General features: G+C 42.9%; 1 protein-coding gene across 5 annotated transcripts in view; it reads left to right on the plus strand.

The window, feature by feature from the left end:
* Positions 1 to 23,642, plus strand: part of Alg12 (Alg12 alpha-1,6-mannosyltransferase) — a 101,688-nt gene that overhangs the window by 21,339 nt on the left and 56,707 nt on the right. For all 5 annotated transcript variants that reach the window (XM_067111377.1, XM_067111379.1, XM_067111380.1 and 2 more), the window contains exon 3: positions 3,336 to 3,468. In XM_067111377.1, the coding sequence (XP_066967478.1) occupies positions 3,336 to 3,468 (133 nt within the window). The remainder of the gene's footprint in view (positions 1 to 3,335; positions 3,469 to 23,642) is intronic.

Genomic DNA, 23,642 nt, shown 5'->3' on the forward strand with positions numbered 1-23,642 from the left:
TAACCACAGCAAAGTATCAATAATAGTTAAATTAAAATCCCGTGAAATCATAAAACTGCTTGTCGATGTAATCACTTCATTCAACCTCTCTCTCTCTCTCTCTCTCTCTCTCTCTCTCTCTCTCTCTCTCTCCAAACAGCTATGTTCACAATCTTAATCGACAGGTCTCAGACCACAGAGCCGTCACCAAAGGCTTCTATTAATATTCGGTGTTAATCTTCGAATAACAATTTGTTTGATAACTAATACTTCACACCCTTGGGGTCCACCCCAAAAAAACACATATGAATGAATTCTCCGGAATCTGGACATTTCTGGCAAACAAACTCACAAAGTCTTGTCATCAGGCAGGGAAATTCTCATGTTTCAAGAATATCTGAGGCACACAGCTTTCCTAATCAGGATGCGAGCCAGACATTAGCTAAGCATCCTCTCAAGGTTCTTCACAATGAATTTAGCCACACTTATTAATAAAAAATCTACCGTGTATTGTAATTTGTAAAATATCTGTGACTTATGAGCTTTTCATACATACATATATATAATACAGTAAACCCCCATATTCGCGTTCTCATGATTCGCGGACTCACGCATTCGCGGGTTTCTCTGTGGAACATATCTAGCCATTATTCAAGGAAAATTTGCCCATTCGCAGTATTTTTCACTGAGAAATATTCACTAATTACTGTATTTTCATATAATATTCATGAATAAATGCACTTTTTGTGATAAAACTATTAAAATACTCAGGTATATGCATTTTTACAGGGTTTTTCTATGTTTAAACTATCAAAATGGGCAGTTCTAAGTGTTTTTAGAGGGTTTTAAGTATTAAGTGGTTTTAGCTATTTGCGGGGTGTGTGGGACGATCCCCTGTGAATACAGAGGGTTCATATATATATATATATATATATATATATATATATATATATATATATATATATATATATATATATATATATATACATACATATATATATATATATATATATATACACGAGTAAGTCAAAAAGTTCCAGGAAAAATTCAATATACTCTTTATTTAAGGAAATTCAAACATCATTTTTCTACATATCTACCATCTAACTCTATACACTTTTCAAGGCGCTGTTTCACCTCTGCAACCCTTCTTTGTAGAAATTTGGGGCCTTTCTATTAAACCATGTTGAAACTGCATGTTTAGCAGCATCCAAAGATTCAAACCAGACTCCTCTTAAGTGTTCCTTGAGTTTTGGGAACAGGAAAAAATCTGAAGGAGCAAGATCAGGACTATAAGGAGGATGTGGAAGAGTTTCCCACCTAAATTTCCGTAGGACTTCTCTTGCAACCCTTGATGAATGTGCTGGAGCATTATCATGATGGAACAAAATTCTGCTGTGCAACTTTCCTCGACGTTTTTTAGCCAATGCAGTCTTCAGTTTTTGCAAAACACCTTTGTAGTAGTTCCCGGTGATTGTTTTTTTGTCCTTCAAGGAAATCAATCAAAATCACTCCTTTGGAGTCCCAAAACACTGTTGCCATAACCTTCTGGGCAGATCTCGCCACTTTGAACTTCACTGGTGCAGCTGAACCTCTTGGTAACCATTGCTTTGATTGAATTTTACTTTCTGGGTCATATTGATGGATCCAAGTTTCATCTCCAGTAACAATCCGGTCAAAAACTCTGATTCATTTGATTCAATCTTCGTTAAAACTGCAAGAGAAAGTTCAGCTCTTTGATGCAGTTGGTCTTCGCGCAACGCTTTTGGGACCCAACGTGCTGAAAGTTTACTCAAACCAAGATTTTCATTTAAAATTGAAAATGCAGAACCATGGGAGATCCCAGTTTCATTAGCTATCATATCGATAGTAATCCGACGATCTTCATCCACTAGATTCTGCACCAAAGCCACAATTCTTTCATTTTTTGCAGTCGATGGTCTTCCCTCTCTTGGGTTGTGTTTGAGGTCCTCCCGACCATCCTTAAATCGCTTTATCCAATCATAAACAACTGATTTAGATGGAGAAGAATCTCCATAAACTTGTTGCAAAGCTTCAATAATTTTTCCTGGTTTCCAATCAAGCTTGGTCAGGAACTTGATGTTAGCTCTCATCTCAAAATTTTTATTTTCCATGGGTTCAAGAAGTTACTTTTCTGAAGCAGATGTTAACACCATGGTAGCAAGAGGATGACTGAGGTATCAAGTCTATATGGATCACTACATCACAGATAATTGTTTACCAAGTATTTGGGTTGTTTCATTCTGTGTAAATACATCATTCAACATTTTTTCCTGGAACTTTTGACTTACCCTCGTATATATATATATATATATATATATATATATATATATATATATATATATATATATATATATATATATATATATATATATATATATATATATATATATATATATATATATACATATATATATATATATATAATATATATATAAAACAAAGTAAATGTGGTTTGACCTGACCACATACTTGCTTGTAGTACCTGCTGAACCGACAAATTCTTTCAGAATGCAAAGGATGGGGCGATGCCCTTAACTTCATGACCTCTCACCCAGACTGAACTCCTGTCCACCTCATCAAGCAAAGAATAAGCTCATCTGATGTCTCACAGAGCCCGAAAAGAGATTGTGTTCTCGGACACCTCTTTCTTGGCCAAGCCAGTACTAACGAATATATATATATATATATATATATATATATATATATATATATATATATATATATATATATATATATATATATATATATATATATATATATATATATATATATATATATATATATATATATATATATATATATATATATATATATATATATATATATATATGAGGTGTCCGAGAACACAGTCTCTTTCAGGCTCTGTGAGACATCAGATGAGCTTATTCTTTGCTTGATGAGGTAGACAGGAGTTCAGTCTGGGTGAGAGGTCATGAAGTTAAGGGCATCGCCCCATCCTTTGCATTCTGAAAGAATTTGTCGGTTCAGCAGGTACTACAAGCAAGTATGTGGTCAGGTCAAACCACATTTACTTTGTTTTACCTTTGAGATTTACCCACATGTCCTTGGACACATTTTTCCTTGGGTTTTGTGGTGGCTACCCAACAAGTTGTGTAGTTCATCCAGCAAAGTGGAGTGCAAACCGACGAGTGGACAGGGCCTTCCCCTTACCGTTAGTAGTTACTGACCTTGTCTGAAAGTTAAACAGCCATTCCATCTCATGTTCGCAAGCTAAATCCTATGTAAAGAACTAACGGTTTGTGTTAGGAAAAATACAATTTACTTTATAATTTGCTCTTTTCTATTTGTAACAATTTTTTTCTCTTTTCCAGTATGATCATCTAGATTTTCCAGGAGTTGTACCCCGCACATTTGTGGGCCCTATAGTGGTGTCTTCAGTTGCATATCCATTTGTTGGTATCATAAAAATTTTAAAACTTTCAAAGTTTTTTTCTCAGTACATAGGTAAGTGAAGTAATTTAATTAATTAATAATAGAGAATAAGACAATTCAAAGATATACTTAGGATTTCTTTATGTTAATGAGGTGAAATTCCTTTACTTTCAGACACAACTTGATTCCCACTTCTTGAAGTTGCAGGTTAATTGTTACATATTTATACACTGACATAAACCATTATTTTATATTTGCCTTCAACAGCAAAAGTGATTGTAGAACGATGATCTGAAATTAAAGAATCATTAGTGCCCACAGCTGCCTGACTGACTGTCAGATACAGTACAGTGGACCCCCACTTTTATGCTATTTTTGTTTTTGTACATAAATGTAAAACAGGTATACAACTGTAAACTAATACTTTATGTTCAAGTAAAATCCCTCAAAATCACAAAACAGCAGTTTCCTGATTTGTTTGCTTATTGATGTAAACATATCCCAGTTCTCTTTCTCTCTCTCTCTCTCTCTCTCTCTCTCTCTCTCTCTCTCTCTCTCTCTCTCTCTCTCTCTCTCTCTCTCTCTCTCTCTCTCTCTCTCAGTACTGTACATACTCCTTATAAAATTTGAAGTACTATACCATAAACATAAAAACTCCAAGAAGTTCAGGACCCCATGAATGAATACATGCATATGTAAGTACGTGTTACCATTTTTTTGGCTTTGCTTGATTCACTGTATAGTTTTATTACAAGTTTAGTTGACTCTAAGTATGATTATCACATATATCACAACAGTACACAAGAATAGTTTATCACAGTTGATATTTCACCTCTGATCACAGTAAAAACATTTAAAATGAGAATTTCATATGTAGGGACGACAAAACCAAACAGGCTGTACCAAGTTCACTGACAGCATTGAATGAGTGTGTGCATATGTATGCATATGTACTGTACGCAGATGATTCCTTTTATCTTTTGGTTTGTAGAACTAAAAAAAAAGAAAATACAGTAAAAATATAAACGAGAATTCTGAAGTATAAAATATAAACAAAATAGTGTAAGAATGTCTGTGTTACTGTATTATGCTTTAATGTAAACATACCTCGGTTCTCTCTTTCTCGCTCTCTGCTGTTTATTAGTACTGAACATATCCCTTAATGAAATATCAATTACTGTACCGTAAACATAAAAATACAAAACTAAACAAACTCCAGGAAGTTCACAATGCCATCAAATGAATGCATGCAAATGTAGGTACATGTCATATTTTTTGCCTTGCCTGATTTACTGTACCGTATTTCATTACACGTTACTTGACTCTAAGTATGATTATCTCACATATAATAGCATACAAGAGAATATTTTATCACTGTTGATGTTTCATCTCTAATCACAGTGAAAATGTTTAAAATGCGAATTTCATGTGTAGGCAACAACAAAACAAAACAGGCTGTACTGAATTCACCAACTGCATTGAATGAGTGTGTGCTTACAGTGCATACGTACCCTATGCACATGATTGCATTTATCTTTTGGTATGAAAGAATAAAAAATTAGAAAATACAGTAAAAATAAAAATGAGAATACCGTAGCATAAAATATAAATAAAAAAGTAAAGGATGTAACTTCGGTGCAAAAATACCTGAGTTTCTCTCCCTCTCTCTCTCTCTCGTAGCTTACACGCACGATTGCGATGGTTTTTTTGGTTTGAAAAAATTCTCGAGAAAATACAGTAAAAATATAAACAAGAATACTGTAGCGTAAAATAAAAAAAATAAAAAAAATGAAAGATTGTATGTGTTACTGTACTTCGAGCAAACATACCTTGGTTATTTCTCTCTCTCTCTCTCTCTCTCTCTCTCTCTCTCTCTCTTCTCTCTCTTCCATAGAAACTGCTTCCCAGTTCCATCCATCTAGCCTTACTGCCCCTCTTCTCCATTGGCAGCAAGCCATCTGACCATCCCCCCAACCATGGAAGCTCCCCCACCCCCAGAAACCCTTTCCCAGTTAGTCAGAGTGTAGGCAGTGTTACCAATATTTTCTTGAGGTCATGCAGCATTGCCAACCATTGGAAGATTTTTTTTTCAAATATATATACAGGCAGTCCCTGGTTATTGGCAGGAGTTACCTTCTGAGGGTGTTATGATAACCGTAAATTGGCGATTTTCGGTGCTTTTTCGGCAATATTTGGGGCTTATTGGTAAGAGAAAGTGTAAAAGACAGATTGTAATAACCCAGCATCTGATATAGGGCATGAAATTTGAATAATGACATTCATGTTGAACATTTACTTCCAGCAGTGTTTCATAGTATGCACAAAATCCATTCAGTAGCCTCTGGTATAATAAATTAATTTCTTGGTCATATATGATAGCAATTATTCTGGCTTCATCAAATATGATGGCATTTGCCTTGACTACAGTAACGGCAAGGAAAGCAGTGACGAGACTTTTAGAGGTGTGTTACACTCATTATCCAAATGGTTGGTAGGACACAGTATTAACAATTGTGGATTAATCAATATTGTGAGAAAGCAATATCAATGTGTTTTTTCAGGTCTTAGGAATGCATGGGAAGATGTCTTTTATCCAAATAGAGATTTAAAAGTAAACTACATAGACAGTAACTTAATAATTGAAACTGCATGGTTATCACATTCACCAAATGCACGCCTTATTCAGTGAATTCATACATGTCTTGCACCCAAGACAGAAAATAGGAGAGCCCGACCTCATAGGCCAAAGTGCTGAATTCTCTTCAGTACTGGCAACGACAAGAAGGAGGTGTCTAAAGGGCCTCATAGGCAACACGACTGGTGGATCAGATTCTGTTATAACTCCGGTATCCGCATTGTCTGTAGACACTTTGATTTACTTTCAGTTTGCCAAAATCTGGTAGAGAATGGACATAGCTCCTTCTTTCAGTGATGACGCTATAGATTGTGCTCTTGAAGCTGTTGCTTGGGCTTATGTTACTCAGTGAATTGAAACTTGAACCTGGTGACTGGTTAAACTACCTAAGAATGGACAAGTAGACCTACATGGAATTATTATATATGGTCTCCCCTCCCCTCCCCTCCTAAGGAAATAAACACTTTCACACATGAAACTTACCGAACAATTACATAGCTATACGCTTCTTAACCTTACAGCAGTTGAAATCCCAAATTTCTCGGTGCTAGCAGCGCTGCTGACGTATAGGTGATACAACCCCGCCCACTTTCGGGGATCCCAGGTACTACTGAGCTTTGCTTGTCAATTCGTTTCCTGCCGCCCACGGTGAAACACCCGTGATTTTTTCGCTGCAGTCAACTGGTCGCCATTTTGTTTGACACCCGATTTGGTGAAGTACAATTTTCTTGGTTGTTTTTTGTGTTTGACGGCATAGCTGCAAAACTAGATTAGCCAAGTTATGTTATGACCCACACTCAAAGTGCGTGAAATGTAGGGGGCAAGAGTGTACTAAAGAGCGTACATGTAATGAATGTGTAGATCTAGATGATCAAGGATGGAAGAGTTTTTTTGTCTCACCTTGATAAGATGGAAAAAGATAGGAAAAGAAAGGCAGCCATTAGGGCTGATAGCAGGGCTAGATTAGAGTCAACTCCTTTGCCGTCAGAGGCAAAGAAGCCCACTTTGTCTTCTCCTATTTTGTCAAACGTCTCTCCTATTGATAGTCCTCCTACTTCAGTACATCTTACTCCGGCTCAGGTTCCCCATGCTTCTGATTCCGACATCTTTGCCCAATTTTAGAAGATAAGATGGATAGGAAATTTTAGCTGATTGCTAAATCTGTTTTGGATTTAGGTACATCTTTTTGTGAATTTGTGACTAAGTCTAGTGAAGTGAAAAGTGCAAGTGTCGTATCCGAGGAGGCGGCTGTCCATCCCTCCACTTCTCCTAGACCGAGGTCACTGTCCCGCTCCCCAGCACCTGGGAGAAGACATACCGTGAGTCGAAGGGAGACTGGAGGGGTTTGCCCACGGGCGGCCGTTGACTCAGTCGTGAATTTCGACTCGATTACTGTGAAGAGACACCATTGGAAAGGTGTAGATGTGTCTGGTGTAGGTTTGTCGTCGGACTCGGAGGTGTGTTCACCTGATACAGGCGAAAGAAGTGGAGTGAAGTGTCACGCCCGTTGAAAAGGTGCGCAGTGCCATTGGATAGTTCGTCATCACCTGTGAAGAGAGGGAGGGAAAAGAGTCCTCAACCCTCGTGTAGCTGTTGGGAGAACCCTGTGTATCTTTCGCCTAGTAGAGGTTCGGGTGCTGTTCGCAAGCGATCTCGCGAGGTATCAGTGTCGGACTCGCATAGTTTCGTCTCACCGACTGAAACAAGGAAAGTTTCGACTCGTTCGCCAGCTGACGAGAGAGAGTTCGACTCGCAAGTTTTCATCAAGGAAGTCGTTGCCTTCGCCCGCACCATCGGGAGATGATGTGAACAACAAAGAAGCTTTTTTGGAACCGTTGAGACAGCTTCAGGACTTAGTTAAGTCATTGAAGAAAGTTAAGGCTTGTACGGATGTAGAAACCAAGCACTCGACAACGTCGGATGGAGAGGATCACTCGGAACAAGATTGAAAGCGGCTTCTGCTTACTCCAACTTGATGAAGTTTTTGTTGGCTTCTTATCCGGAATTCGAGCCAGCTCCTCCGTTTTCGCCTCCTTCTACCTTTGTTAAGGATAGGAAAGTACTTTCGGCGAGTCTACCTAAACTAGTGCTTTCGCAGTCGGCGAAAAGAGTCTTCAAAGAAGCGGAGAAGTGGCTGGAGAAGAAGAGGGAGTCTGGTAAAGCCGCCTTCGCTGTCCCACCGTCCAAGTTACTGAAAACATATAAATTTTATGCTACCGGAGAATTACCCTCGTTGGGAGTCGCTGCCTCCTCCCAAGGGGATTTCTCAGGTCTGGTGGATGCTAACAGAAGGACAGCGTTTTCTTGGCGAAAAATTTTCTTCTCTTCGCCTGATTTCGACCACCTGATGAAGAACCTATTTAAGGTAATAGAAGTTTTCAGCTTCTTAGATTGGACTATTGCTGCATTAGCAAGGAAAATAGAGGATTGTCAATCTCTGGAGGATAGCTTGGCGACAGACTGGCTTGATGTATTATCGTGTGCTGACAAGGCAGTCAGGGATGGCTCAGGGGAATTTGCATCTCTTTTTACTCTGGGCGTCCTTAAAAAGAGAGAACTTTGTTGCTCTTTCACCTCCAAGGAGTCACTTCTAACCAGAAGTCTGCTCTCATGTTTGCGCCTTTATGTAAGTCGATTTATTCCTGAACAGGTTATTCAGCAAGTTCTCTCCGATCTGGAGAAAAAGTCTACCAATGACTTATTGACTTCGTTAAATCGACGCTGACGCCCCAAGGAGACAACACCTACAGGAGCTAAAGGGTCACCTCTTCAGAAGCACCCTTTTCGGGGGGGAAAGACTAGATGGCAACCCAGACCAAGGACTAATTTATGTCCACAAGCCACAGCCAGTAAGAAACCACCCTCGAGACAGTCGGACAAGTAGGGAATTTTACCCTCACACACCTGTAGGAGCAAGACTCCGCCTGTTTTGGCGGGAATGGAGTCGAAAAGGGGCAGAACAGTGGGTGATCACAGTTTTAAGAGAAGGTTATGTGATCCCGTTTGTGCAAGATCCACCGCTGTCGAGTATTCCCATCGCCTTGACAGCATACTACGCAGGGGATCAGAAAGAGCTTTGGCTCTTGCCAAAGAAGTAGAAGCCCTGATTTCAAGAAAGCCATAGAAATAGTGGAAGACATCTCACCGGGCTTTTACAACAGGCTGTTCGTAGTCCCCAAGTCATCGGGGCTGGAGGCCTGTCCTGGATGTGAGTGCACTCAATATCTTTGTTCTGAAGACGAAGTTTCATATGGAAACCAACCGGTCGGTCATGTCAGCTCTTCGACCAGGAGACTGGATGGTGTCGCTGGACATGAAAGATGCATATTTCCATGTACCTATTCATTGGAGCTCCAGGAAATATCTACGGTTCGTTTTCAACAGCAGAGTTTATCAGTTCAGAGCGCTCTGTTTCGGACTTTCGACAGCCCCTCAAGTATTTACTCGAGTCCTGGCCCCGGTAAGTCGATGGTTACATTTGATGGGAATCAACATTGCTTTTTTATCTGGACGACTGGCTTCTAAGGTCCGACTCCAGTCTCCAGTATGTGAGGGATTTAAATCGGACACTAATATTAACACAGCAACTGGGATTAGTAATGAATTTAGAGAAGTCACAGTTAGTACCGAGTCAGAGGATTCCATATTTGGGGATGATTCTGGACTCACAAGCTTTTCGGGTTTTTCTCTCCCCGAGGAGAATAGAGTCTCTCCTTGCAACTGTACGGAAACTGTTAAACCGCTCGTCCTGCATGGTTCTGGAGTGGATGAGCCTGCTGGGGACTCTCGCTTCGGTGGAGACCTTTATTACACTTGGTCGTCTTCACATGAGGACGCTACAATTCTACCTAAAGGCCAGTTGGGACCCGAGAATTCAACCGGATTCGACTGTTATTCCGATCTCCGAGGAAATCAAGGAGGATCTTCGTTGGTGGTTGTCGGAGGAAAGAGCTCACGAGGGTTTGTCCCTCGAAAGAGCGAACCCAGAGCTAGAATTTTATGCCGACGCATCGGACTCGGGATGAGGAGCCCTGTTGGGGAAAGAGAAGACATCAGGCATCTGGACGGAACAGGAGAGAGGTCTTCATATCAACATAAGGGAGCTGAAAGCAATTTTTCTTGGGCTTCAAAGTTTCACCCCTCTAGTCGAAGGGAAGAAAGTTGCGGTGTTCTCGGACAACACCACAGCGCTGTCATACATAAGGAAACAGGGAGGGACACATTCGTTCTCCCTGTACAGAATGACGGAGCATCTTCTTCTGTGGGCGAATTCGCACAAAGTGACCCTCTTCCCCAGGTACGTGCAAGGGAAGCTTAACGTTTTAGCAGACGAACTCAGTCGTGCGCGTCAGGTTCTTCCAACGGAGTGGACATTGGATATTAGAGTTTGTCAGGATCTATGGCGGTTGTGGGGACAACCAACGATAGACCTCTTTGCAACGTCCAGGAACAACAGGCTTCCTCTTTTCTGTTCTCCGGTTCCGGACCCGTTAGCCTGGAAAACGGATGCAATGCTTCTCAACTGGTCAGGTCTGAATGTTTATGCATTTCCACCATTTGCGATGATCAGAGAGGTATTAAACAAGTTTCAGAGTCACCAGAATGTTACGATGACACTAATAGCTCCTTTTTGGCCCAGAAAGGAGTGGTTCCCAGATCTCCTGAGGATGTTAGTAGACTTCCCCAGGCTTCTGCCACAAATTCCATCGCTACTCAAACAGCCCCATTTCGACAGAAATCACCAAGGGTTGTCGTATCTCGCTCTGACAGGATTCAGACTGTCCGGGACCTGGTCAGAGTGAAAGGTTTTTCAAGAAGAGCGGCAGAGGCTATTGCTAACTGTAGAACTCTTCGGGCAAACTCTTATCAGTCAAAATGGGGAGTTTTTAGAAATTGGTGCAGAGAAAGTCACACAACTTCTTCTAAAACCTCTATTCAAGAGATAGCAAACTTCCTAATATATCTGAGAGACGTTAGGAAGTTATCAACTTCGACAATAAAAGGATATAGATCCATGTTGGCGTCAGTTTTTAAACATAGAAGCTTAGATATATCTAATAACTCGGACATCAGCGACTTGATTAAATCTTTTGAGTCCTCTAGGACAAGGAGACCAGGTTTAGTGGACTGGAATTTAGATGTAGTATTGTCCTGGCTCTCTAAAGCAAATTTTGAACCTCTTAATTTGGCTTCTTTGAAGGATCTTACTAAGAAGACGTTATTCTTAGTCGCCTTAGCTTCAGCTGGTAGAATCAGCGAGCTGCAAGCAATGAGTAAAGAGATAGGATTCACACAAGACGAAGCTGTGTGTGCCTATACTCAGGATTTTTTAGCGAAGAATGAAGATCCTTCGAGACCATGGCCTCGTTTCTTCTTCATTCGAAGCTTGTCAGGAGTAGTAGGAGAAGAGGACGAAGAACGTTCTTTGTGTCCAGTGAGAGCACTGAAATTTTATCTTCATAAAACAGAGGCTTTGAGAGGAAGTTCGAACCGACTGTGGTGTTCAGTTAAAGATCCGAGCCGTCCTATGTCTAAGAACGCAATTACGTTCTTTTTAAGGAACCTGATTCAGGAAGCACACACGTCAGTAAGAGATCAGACTCTACAGGTGTGTAAAGTTAAAGCCCACGAGGTTAAGGCAGTAGCGACTTCCATGGCTTTTAGACATAATACGTCGCTAGCATCTATTTTGCAAGCTACGTTCTGGAGGTCGAGATCGGTTTTTGCTCTCCATTACCTGAAGGATGTGGAAGCAACGTTTGATAATTGTTGTCGTTTAGGACCTTTGTCGGTGATGGGCATGGTGATGGGAAAGGAAGCATAGGGGGATTTGGTCCAATTCCCCTTCCATTTGACTATCTCTTCGTCTTGATTAGAAGCTGGTCGAGTTTTGGGGAAGCCTGGGGGTACACGGTACCAGGAGTACCCTCCAGTTTTTATGGTAGGGTTTGGTTAATTTTTTATGGTTATGTTTAGGTGATGGTCTTTGATTGTTATTTTAATCTGGTCATAGCCCAGGGCAAGGGCGAACATTATTTCATTCTGATCAACCATCGGTGAACCTCCATGGTTGCAGAATACCCACTAGTAGTAGGAACGATCCTGGCCACTACTGCCACGTTCCCTACAAGTGATGAGAGCGCCGACCAGAGGCAGTATTCTCCTGCAGCTGCTCTCTCACGAGGTAAGGTACTACAACATTCTTGCAATGTGAGTTTTTTCTTATTTGCATTAAAAGTCCATATGCCCACCAGCCAGGTAATGTGGATTCAGCTATGTAATTGTTCGGTAAGTTTCATGTGTGAAAATGGTATTTTTATAATAAAATAAGGTTTCACACATACTTACCGAACAATTACATGATTAAAGCCCTCCCTCCTCCCCACAGTTGGACGGGGCGGCTCAACGAATTGTCAAGCAAAGCTCAGTAGTACCTGGGATCCCCAAAAGTGGGCGGGGTTGTATCACCTACACGTCAGCAGCACCGCTAGCACCGAGAAATTTGGGATTTCGACTGCCGTAAGGTTAAGAAGCGTATAGCTATGTAATTGTTCGGTAAGTAAGTGTGAAACCTTATTTTATTATAAAAATACCATATTTGTATGAGACAACCAATATCACCGCACAAGAGTTTGTTATCCAAACTTCGCTCCCTCCTTGGGGCATATAATCTCAGAGACTTGTAGAGCAATTATTCAAGTTTTGCACCAGTAGTATATGAAGATAAGAAATTTAATTATGTTGCATGCACAGCATTTCTGCATAAATCTAGTGGTGTATAGTCTATAATGCAGTAGGTCTAAGGTCCATTAAAGAAGACTAGGCTTTTGAACCCACTTTTCTTTAGCCAAGTAAAAGAGTACAATAATCAACTCTTGTGTGAACAATTTTTAATTTATACTAGGAAAGGAAAATATAATTGAATACATTATACCTGGAAAAAAATGGAGCCATTTCTTTTTATCTCTCTCATAAATGACATAGTTCAGTAGGTAGGTAGCCTATCTGTGTGCCCACAGCCTACCATGATTTCATAAATGACATAGTTCAGTAGGTAGGTAGCCTATCTGTGTGCCCACAGCCTACCATGATTTTATGACCCTTAATTTGTTTTTATACAGCAACTTTCTTATAAGTTATTACCATATTGTATTACCATACAAGAGATACAAACTGTGAATGTGTGAACTACTGGCTTAGGCTGGCCAAGGTGTTACACTCACAGTATCCATTTGCAAGAGCCGAATAGACTATTACTGCTGTATTTAAGATAAATGTAATGGTAATGAAACTGATATTCTACTTACTGAATCCATTTATACTGTTATTATCGTGTTACATCATCATCGTAAGTATAAAAAAAACCAATCAGTCGCTATTTGCAATGACTAGTGTTTACATTTGCAGAATCTGCTGATTGAGCCTACTAGTGAAAGAATTAGGAGAGTCATTTTTTAGTTGCTAAAAGAAACAAATGTATTATTGGAATAATTTTTAGTTTTGTACATAAATGTAAAATGGGTGTACAAAGGTAAACTAACATACTTTTTTGTTAAAGTAAAATCCCTCAAAATCGCCAGATGCTGATTCCAGATTCATTTGTTTATGTCATACTCAATGTTGTTTATGTCAGTTAGCTGATTCCAGATTCATTTGTTTATGTCACACTCAGTGTTGTTTATGTCAGTTCTTTGGTAAGTGGTTGTTAATTATAAGAGATGGTTGTGAATTGTTACACAAGCCATAAGTTCTGTAATCTTGTTTGAAAGCCTAGCCTAGTACAGTCTACCAAAAGTGAAATTTGTTCGGTTTGTAATACACAGTGTTTGTGCATTACATTATAATATCCTGTGTTTACATCTTTAGTACCTATGGCATTTCTGGATGATGACTGTTTAGAGCAAATTCATTTTAAGAACACTACTAAAAAGCAGTTGATCAATTTATGTTATAGTGGAATTAATGATCTTTCATTTCACTTCATGAAATCATGGAAGTTTTACATGTATGCCTGAGTGTGTTTTTACATCTATCTACATGTGGCATTTAATCATTGTTGAGTTACCTTCTTTACATAGTGTGTGCGTTCATGTTTGTTTCTTAGCCAGTATCACATTTGTCATTTACTGTAGAGTATTTCAGGACAAGTTTAGTTGACTCTAAGTATGATTATCACACAAGATAACAGTGTACAAGAGAATATTTTATCACTGTTGATATTTCTTCTCTCTCTCTCTCTCTCTCTCTCTCTCTCTCTCTCTCTCTCTCTCTCTCTCTCTCTCTCTCTCTCTCTCTCTCTCTCTCTCTCTCTCTCATACCCTTTGAACACAATTGTGTTTATCTTCTGGGTTGTAAAAACAAAAAATGAGAAAATACTGTAAAAATATAAATGAGAATAGAGGAAATATAAATTTAAAAAATAAGCGTAACAACAGGAAACAAGCTCTAATAAGTCTCTACATAATATGTGTTTGTGTGTCTGTTACGTAGCATGGTATCACGTTGGCTATTTTCGTTTTTGCTTTGCTTGATTTACTGTACAGTATTTCATTACAAGTTTAGTTGACTCTAAGTATGGTTATCACATCTATCATAACAGTACACAAGAGAACATTTTACCACTTGATATTTCATCTCAGTTGTTTCTCTCTCACTCTCTGTCTTTCTCTCTCTCTTTTTCTCTCGTACCCTGTGCATTTATCATTTGGGTTGTAAAAATAAAAAGTTTGAAAGTATAATAAAAATATGAGAACAGTGTAAATTATAAGTAAAAAAGTCATAAGCATAACAAAACAAAACAAAACAAGCTGTGTCAAGTCAGATGTCTATCTAGCCCTCTTCACCCCTAATACTGCATCCCCACCCCCTCCCAGCCAGGGAAACTGCTCCCCAACACCCACTTTCCAAAACAACCCCTTCTCTACACAGCCTTACTTCCCTTCTCTCCCATGGTGCTCAGCAATCTGACCCATCCCCCTCCCACCTTGGAAACTTCTCCAGGCCTTCCCCACCCTCAAAACCCTTTCTCAGTCTGTTTGAGTATAAGCAGTGTTAACATTTTCATGAGGCCGCACAGCATTGCCAACCATCAGAGAGCAGTTTTGCTATATGTTTTGAAATTTATATATCATATTTTTCAGGCCTTTGTCCCTGGTCTGGGTGTGTCTGATAATGTTGAGTTCCGAATACAGGCAGTCCCCAGTTCTCGGCAATCTAGTTTTTCAGCGCTTGTTTAGCGACGAAAATTGGCGATTTTCGGCACCGATAATCACTTATTGGCACTGATACATACCTAACAGAGGTGCCAATAACCAAAAATCGGCAATTTTCGGTTATCGGCGATTTTTGCTCATCGTCACTCCATCAAAATGGAACGCTCAGAGAAACTTGGGTTTCCCAGGCAATGAGGGCAGTGTATGGCAGTGCTAGACTACCTTCACCTCATTCCACCATAGGAACATTGCCCACAAGTTCTTAGAACCTTTCATTAGGACCTGTGGTGGTTGCTTTGGCTGCCCAACAAGTTGTACAGTCTCCAGTATCTTCTCTTGGGGACAAACTTCTTGCCTGAGGTACTCGAATAGCTTAAGGCTGAAGATTGAATGGGTGAGTAACTATCTCTCTCTCTCTCTCAGTTTCCTTCTTCCTTCTATGTAAGGCAACAGTCGGGCCAATTACGTGTTGGCTGGGCTATGCTGCAGGTAGATTTCACAGTTAGGTTTTCAGTCAGAGCTTTGAGTCTTAAGGTATCACTCACTTTGTACTCTATTTCAACAGAGAGAGTGAGGGTAGTGGTAAAACTGTGATCTGAGCCCGTGTGTTCATGGTTTACCCAGATAGCAGAGGATCTCTTACTCATGCTACCCTATCTGTAGGGCAGTTCTTGGTTCTCTGAAGTTTTCATAGAGTAAGAGTACAGACACATCTTAGTATGGCTAAGGGCCCTATCATTCTTGCATCCCAATACCAGATTGTGTAGGTGGTTACAGGAGTCATTGGTCCTCTGTGCATATTCACGGCAGGCAACATGGCATTTCTGGGTGGATACAGCTTGCCAGACAGGTGGGAGACTACTCTTCCACCCAAAGAGTTTCATACATAAAAGGACAGTAGTTTGTATTTATATAAGAATAAATCCCAAATTTTAAAATAATTTGTATTTTTCATAGAGCCTTTTATCATAATCCCCACTTCAACCACCCCATATGGTCCCTTATGAAGAGGAAACACTGCTGCTTACTGCCTGCCACAGGTTAAGTTACTGTTACCAAGCCTCAGTAACCGTTTCTAGCTTGCATTAATGAATACTCCTACATGAAAGGTGCTGGTTTATACTGTACAGTTAAAACTTATTTTGTATACTTGTTTCATTTTATGTCTGTTCTTTGTATTTTTCATCCACATTGATATTCTATGGATTTCACTTTACAGTACTTTTCTTTCCACGTATATCTCTTGTCATTTCATCTGTGGCCCTTTTCTTCCTCCTATAAGCCTTTATATCCTCTTCTTGCCTGTCTTCTTCCAGAGCTTGAGGGATCTCTTTTTATCTTGCTTCCTATACATCATTTCTGAGTTCAGTCCTGTTTCAGCCGGTGAAATTCCATTACAGCACGAATTTCTAGGTATAATATTGCTAGATATACCAGAGAAAAAGAGCTTTCAGGAAAGCTGGGGTTACTACCCCCAGTCGAGCGCCTTCTAGGAAGACGTCGGGTATAAGGAGGGGTGAGTGAAATACCACTACCACGGAAACCTACTCAAAGATCTCTCCTATCAAAATCCCCGAACAGAGCGGTGAGCCGTTACAGCCCCTACACTCAACACCCGCCAGGACGGCGACACCAGCGCCACCTACCTCATTCCATTTTCTAGCACGTGAATTCACCGTTTCTTTTGTGTGCTCGTCTCCCTTTTATTTGGATTTTCTTGCATCTACGATGGCGTCGAGCAGCTTTACCATCTCTAAGTTAAGTACCATCTTCTTGTGGGGTTTTGTTCTATTTTTTGGCTGTTACGGTCTCGTATTTTCATAAATATTGAGATCTTATTATGTCGCCACGGCGTCCCCATCAGCCATGTCGACCATGAGGCGACTCCTTCTGTTCTTTTCAGTTGGAGTTGTCTCCTCGTCGTTATAGATAGATTTTGACCCCTTGGTTCCCTTCCTGGTGGTTCCTTGCGGTGGCTCCCCCCCTTTATGAATTACGTTCAATTGGCCTATCGGCCTTTGTGAGGGTGATGCCCCGTCTAGGTACCCCCCCTCCCCAGGTTGGGTTCCTGTATATTTTTGGTCTTGCTAGGCTAATTATTTTTTGCTTGGAGATGGTGCTCTCTTTTTATTTTATTTTTATTTATTTTATTTAATTTATTTGGGTGGTTTACCTCGGTGTGGTGGCGGCAGCCTCAGATCTAACCGCTTCCCGAGGTAGGCTACGCTCTCTGTTGAGCACATTTTGGTTCCATTTTTATGTGTGATGGTTATTTTGTGGAGTAGGCTTGTTTGCTTCCATCCCTTGCCCTGGGTGGGAGTTCAGGTTGAGGGAGTTTTGGTTGCTGTTTCCTCCGGGGTCGTTTTTCGGTGGGCAGAGTGAGCCCCTTAGTTCTCTTCCTCCATTTGGGGGGAATCGAGTTCTTTGGATGTGTTTCCTCTAGGCTAGTCGCCCCCTTGCCCGCCATTCTCGATCCCGGTTGGTTCTCGGCACAAAATTTCTCTCCCTGTTGCTTCCTCCTCCCTTCTGCACTCCTCCCTTTTTCCTAGCCTATACTAGGTTAGGTCCATATTAGGCTTCGCCTAGGTAGGAGTCGGGCTTCGGGTTGCGTTGCTTCCAGTAGTAGACTACCCTTCCAAGATTCATTGTCTTGGAGGTATGATGCAGTTGAGCGGGTGATATGTTTCTCCCCGTCTCCTGTTCCTTCCTGGTAGCCTACTCCTCCCCCTCCCCCCCCTCCTCTCTCCAGCCTTGCTCTACTCGCGCGGGTGACGCTAGATGGCGTTTTCTCCGAGTTCAGGGACTCCTCCTGTTGGTAGAGGGATTCGCTCCCTCCCATATCGTCCCTAGCATCGCTGTATTGGGGTTGGTGGTTTGTTTACTCGAACGTGTTCGAGTCACTATCCATTCCTCTCGTCTCCCCATCGGTTACGTTGATACGGTAAAATATAATTGCTTCAGCCTATGTTATGAACATACGAGCATTTTACCCATCTTGTTTCTCCGGCGGGAAGTAGGGGCGAAAGGTTTTTCATTCTATAAGGGAGCGGATCCCTCCGTTCTCTTGAGTTTTTACCATCACTTGTTATTGTTATTATTTTTGTTATTGTTTTTTAGATAAGTCTGTTTATCTACAGGAGTACTCTCCTTTATATATTATATATATACGTGAGTCCGGTCCTATACCCGGGGGCTCCGCCGTTATTTTTACTGGCAGCCCTTATGGTTAGTTCCTGGTTTCTCTTTCCTTCATTCCCCGGAGTACTCCGGGGTCTGAAAACCTTTACCTTCCACTCTGTGTAATTTAGAGCTTATTGGCCCAGTTTATGATAAGGGAGTTCTTCTCCGCCGGAGTATTCGGTTGTAGTTGAGTTTCCGGCCTTGCCGGGCTTTAGATTGCTTAGGGTGGGAGGTTCATGTACTTTTCTGCCACAGACTGTTCGCTGTGAGGAGCCGGGGTGTACCGCCTCCCTCCAACAACCTTACGGTCACATAGTATGCCGGACCCACGCTGGTTGTGCGGTCCGACTGGATGACCTGGTTGTCTGGCACCCTGATGGTTGTGAGGTTTGCTTCGCTCTCTGCACAACTGTCCAGGATGAGTCGGTAAGTGACAGTCTTTTACTCCCGCTTTATGCTCCTCATATTGTATATTGTTTATGAGGTTCCCGGACTGGTTTTTCGTTCTTAGCTAATTGTTGGTTTTCTTACAGGCGGACGAAGCTTCCAAGAAGTCTGCCTTGGAATCCCTCCGGGCCTGGGTGGCTGGGTTTGGCAGAAACGTTCCGTCGGGGAAGCCCTCGCCCTCGACGCCAGGTTGAGGGACTTGCTCTACCCCGCACGGGTGGCGGCCGCAGTGCCTGAAGATCTTGCCACCCCTATCATCCAGCAAATCCGGGATGAGACCCAGCCACCCCAAGTGGATATCCTCTCACGCTGAGGTCTCGGAGGATGTAGCCGCTGGATCTTAACCTGGAACCGATGAACACAGAGCAGGACCAGGTGGTAAGTGGTGAGGTAAGTGAGGTTGTTGGGGCGGGCCCCCTTTGTTTGACTCCCCTGCTTCATCCATCTCTTCTTTTGCAGGTTTCGTGAAGTCTTCCTCCTTGGGTGATAGAGCTCCGTCTGCTATCCCCAAGTTGAAGTTGAAGACTTCATGGAAGGCGAAGGGCTACAAGTCCTCGACTTCCAAGAAGGCATCGCCCTTCCCCCCGTCGAAGGCTAAGGTTTCAGGACCTGTAGCCTCCGGGAGCAAGTCTGGTTCCTCCGGCAAAGGCGCGAGTAAGAGGGCTGCAAAACCAAGCCCTCCTCGCCAACCTGCTTTCGACGCAGAGGCCTTTGCAAATCAGCTCTATAAGAGGTTTACAGAGGACCTAGATACGAGATTTAATAAAATCTCTGAGAAGTTGGCCAGTCATGATAACATACTGGCGGGAATGGCTCACCCACCCCCAGCCGAACCACAGTATGTTATCCCCGACACTGCGGACCTCCCGCCGTTCGATGTCGGTAACCCTTGGCGCTTCGCACTCCGGGCCATCCAACATGATGGCAAGCTGACACTTGATGGTCTTGGCACGAGACGGTTGGAGGAATTGGAGTTCTTCCCCCCCGATCTCCTGCCCCCTTACCCAGGCTTCGTGAGGCTTACAGAGGAAGCTTGGATTCGGTCAGACAAGGTTCCTAGGGAGACTGTCATCGTCCCTAGGGACCAAGCTCAGTCGGCTCTTCTGCGCACTCTGACGGAGTGGCAGGCAGACAATCTGGTTGACTCCTTTCAAGGGCAACTTTACTATGTTCGCCCTGGGAGACAACCTACCCACCCCTTGCTTGGACAAAGTCGCTCTGGCTACGGCCCGGCGTGCTTTGATGGTAATCCGTTACCACAGCTAAGAGAGACAGACCCTACTTCCCTGGTATTCCCAGGAAGTAATGAGTTCTGGGTGGACGCCCGTCCACTTTCACGGTCGGGAAGCTGGACCCCTTCTGCGCTTCCACGCAATTCAGTGAGCAGCTCCCCAAGCTGCCGGAAGCTCTTATTGAAGGCGGAGTTTGATGCTCGGATTAAGTTAGCCCGGTCCTTGAACTCCGTATGCCTTACGGAAGCTACTGCCGTCTCCTGCTCGGACGAACCATTCTTCCAAGTTTTGGCTAAATCCTTGCTGGCTGGCTTCCAGTCTGACTTTTGAGTTTATCATGGCCAGACTGGAATGTAGGAAGTTCATCTTTGTCGATGCTACTATCCGCCACGAGCCTAACAAGCTCGTTAAAAGCTCGATCTGGGGACCTAACCTCTTCCCTGAAGAGGAGGTCACAAACGTTATGGCCGAGGCTACACGGGCCAACCAGAGTCTTCGTTCTCGCTGGGGCATTTCTGCCTATAAGCGCAAGACCCCAGAATCGGCCGGCCCCAATCGAGAGGAGGCAAACGCTTCAGGAGGCATAAGAGGCCCCACCATCAGGCGGTAGTCAAAGCCGTCCCCTGGTCTCGGCAGTAGCACAGCCTTCTACTTCCAAGGCTCACCCCCAACAGTATGTGCTGGTCCAACCAGCTGCACCCTCCTATGTGGCTTCACCGTATACAACCCCACATATGAGGGCCGTGGTTACTTTCACGGCCTTAATAGGGTTGCAAGGGGAGGAAGAGGCAAAGTCCCTCATAGAGGGAAGCCCAACACCACCCCAAGGGGAAGACCTGGACGTGGTAGGGGGAATAAACCCACTCCCTCCCACTGAGAGAACACAGGTAGGCGGTCGCCTGTTTTGGTTCAGGGACCAATGGACCTTCAGCCCTTGGGCACACAGCATTGTGTCCAAAGGACTAGGATGGAGCTGGATCAAAACCCTCCTCCTCTAACCAGGTTTTACCAGCCACCCACATCAATCCTAAAGGATTACGTGACAGAATTGCTCAACAAACGAGCAATAAAGAAAGTAAGGCACCTAAAGTTTCAAGGCAGGTTATTCACTGTTCCCAAAAAGACTCGATCAGCAAAGAGTGATCCTGGATCTGTCGCGTCTAAATCTCTACATAAAATGCGACAAATTTCGCATGCTTACGGTAGCTCAAGTACGGACTCTACTTCCGCGTGGAGCCGTCACCACCTCTATCGATCTTTCAGACGCTTATTATCACGTCCCGGTTGCGCCGGAACTTCTCTCAGTTCCTCGGTTTCAGACTCGGGAATCAAGCCTACTCCTTCAGGGTCATGCCCTTTGGTCTGAACATTGCGCCCAGGATATTCACAAAGCTGGCGGACACGGTAGTACAACAACTCCGGTCTCGAGGGATATCCCTAGCAGCATATTTAGACGATTGGATAATTTGGGCACCAACAGTTCCGGAGTGTCAGAAGGCTACGTCCATAGTCATCAATTTCCTGGAGTCGCTAGGTTTTCAACTAAACAGAGAGAAGTCCCGCCTGACTCCGGAGTCCCGGTTTCAGTGGTTGGGTCTCCAGTGGGATCTGTCATCTCACACGCTATCTCTTCCGCCTCCCAAGAGGAAAGAGATAGCATCTCTCACCAGGAGATTCCTCAAAAATCCATCAGCATCCCGCCGGTCCCAAGAAAGAGTCCTTGGATCTCTTCAGTTTGCCTCAGTGACAGACCTGCTCTTAAAAGCGAAATTAAAAGACATAAACAGAGTGTGGCGGAGTCGAGCCAATGTCAAGCTCAGAGACAAGGTCTCCTCTATTCCTCGAATCTTAAAGACAAGATTGCGGCCTTGGACCTCAGTCAGAGGCCTGTCCAAAACAGTTCCGCTTCAATTTCCCCCTCCGGCACTAGTTGTTCACACAGACGCTTCCCTAAGCGGCTGGGGGGATATTCACCAAAACAGAAAGTACAAGGAACGTGGTCCACAATGTTTCAGCAGTTCCATATAAATACCCTGGAAGCTATGGCGGTCTTTCTAACTCTGAAGAAAACTCCCCCCCAACCGGATTCATATCAGGTTGGTATTGGACAGCGCAGTGGTAGTTCATTGCATCAACAGGGGCGGCTCCAAATCAGGCCGAGTAAACCAAGTAATGGTTGCTATCTTCTCCCTGGCGGACAAGCACGGCTGGCACCTGTCAGCCACCCACTTAGCGGGGGTGCGAACGTGGTGGCGGATTCCCTGTCCAGGACTACTCCGTTGGAGACGGAGTGGTCCCTGGGCGGGAATCTTTCAAATGGATTTGCCGCCGGGTTCCGGGCCTCCAAGTGGATCTATTCGCAACGGAGAGCAACTTCAAGCTCCCTGTTATGTGGCCCCCAACCTGGACCCTCAGGCGTATACCACAGACGCAATGACAGTAGATTGGAACAGTTGGGAGAAGATTTATCTTTTCCCCCCAATAAATTTACTGCTGAAAGTATTACACAAACTCAGGACATTCAAAGGTCAACCAGCCCTAGTAGCCCCCTATTGGCCGAAGAGCAATTGGTTCCCTCTTCTTCAGGAACTGGGATTACGGAGTCTTCGGATTCCCAAGCCCATTCTGACTCAGACAGTACAAACCAAGACTGTGTCAGCTTCCTCAAGGATTCAGAATGCCCTAGTTTTATGGACTTTATAAAATTCGCAGCCCAAAAGGAGCGAACATTGACCCTGTCAACACTCTGTTTTTAGAATCTGATAAAAGAGATTCTACTCTTAGACAGTATGACTCAGCAGTCAAAAAATTAGCCTCCTTCCTAAAAGCATCTGAAGCCAAAATCATGACAGCTAATTTAGGAGTTTCCTTCTTTAGATCATTGTTTGAGAAAGGCCTTGCTCCGCCACTATTACCACAGTCAAGTCAGCATTGAAGAAAGTATTTCTTTACGGCTTTAAAATCGACCTTACAGATTCCTATTTTCATCTATCCCCAGAGCATGCGCTCGTCTGAGACCAGTATCACGCCCACAGTCTGTTACGTGGTTTCTCAATGACGTCCTCAAGTTAGCATCAGAGATGGATAACACTCATTGCTCTTATCAGGATCTGTTAAGGAAGACTTTATTTTTGATTAGCTTGGCTTCAGGTGCTAGAATCTCGGAGCTGTCGGCTCTCACTAGAGGTGATAATTTTGTGAACTTCCTCCCGTCTGGAGAGGTCCTCCTTTCCCCTGACCCTAGATTTTTAGCTAAGAACGAAGACCCACAGGACAGGTGGTCTCCTTGGAAGGTGGTGCCCCTTCCTCAAGACCAGTCTTTATGTCCAGTTTATACACTTAAATCTTACCTTTTAAGAACTCCACAGAGTAAGTCGGGTCCTCTTTTTATCAGGAGAAAGGTGGTACTCTTTCACTAAATGCTATAAGACAACAAATTCTATATTTCATTAAACAGGCCAACCTAGATTCAGTTCCCAAGGTTCATGATATTCGAGCAGTTGCTACTTCCATTAATTACTTTCATAATATGGACTTCTC

This window comes from Macrobrachium rosenbergii, chromosome 11 (genome assembly GCF_040412425.1).
Source record: "Macrobrachium rosenbergii isolate ZJJX-2024 chromosome 11, ASM4041242v1, whole genome shotgun sequence".
Lineage (NCBI taxonomy): Eukaryota > Metazoa > Arthropoda > Malacostraca > Decapoda > Palaemonidae > Macrobrachium > Macrobrachium rosenbergii.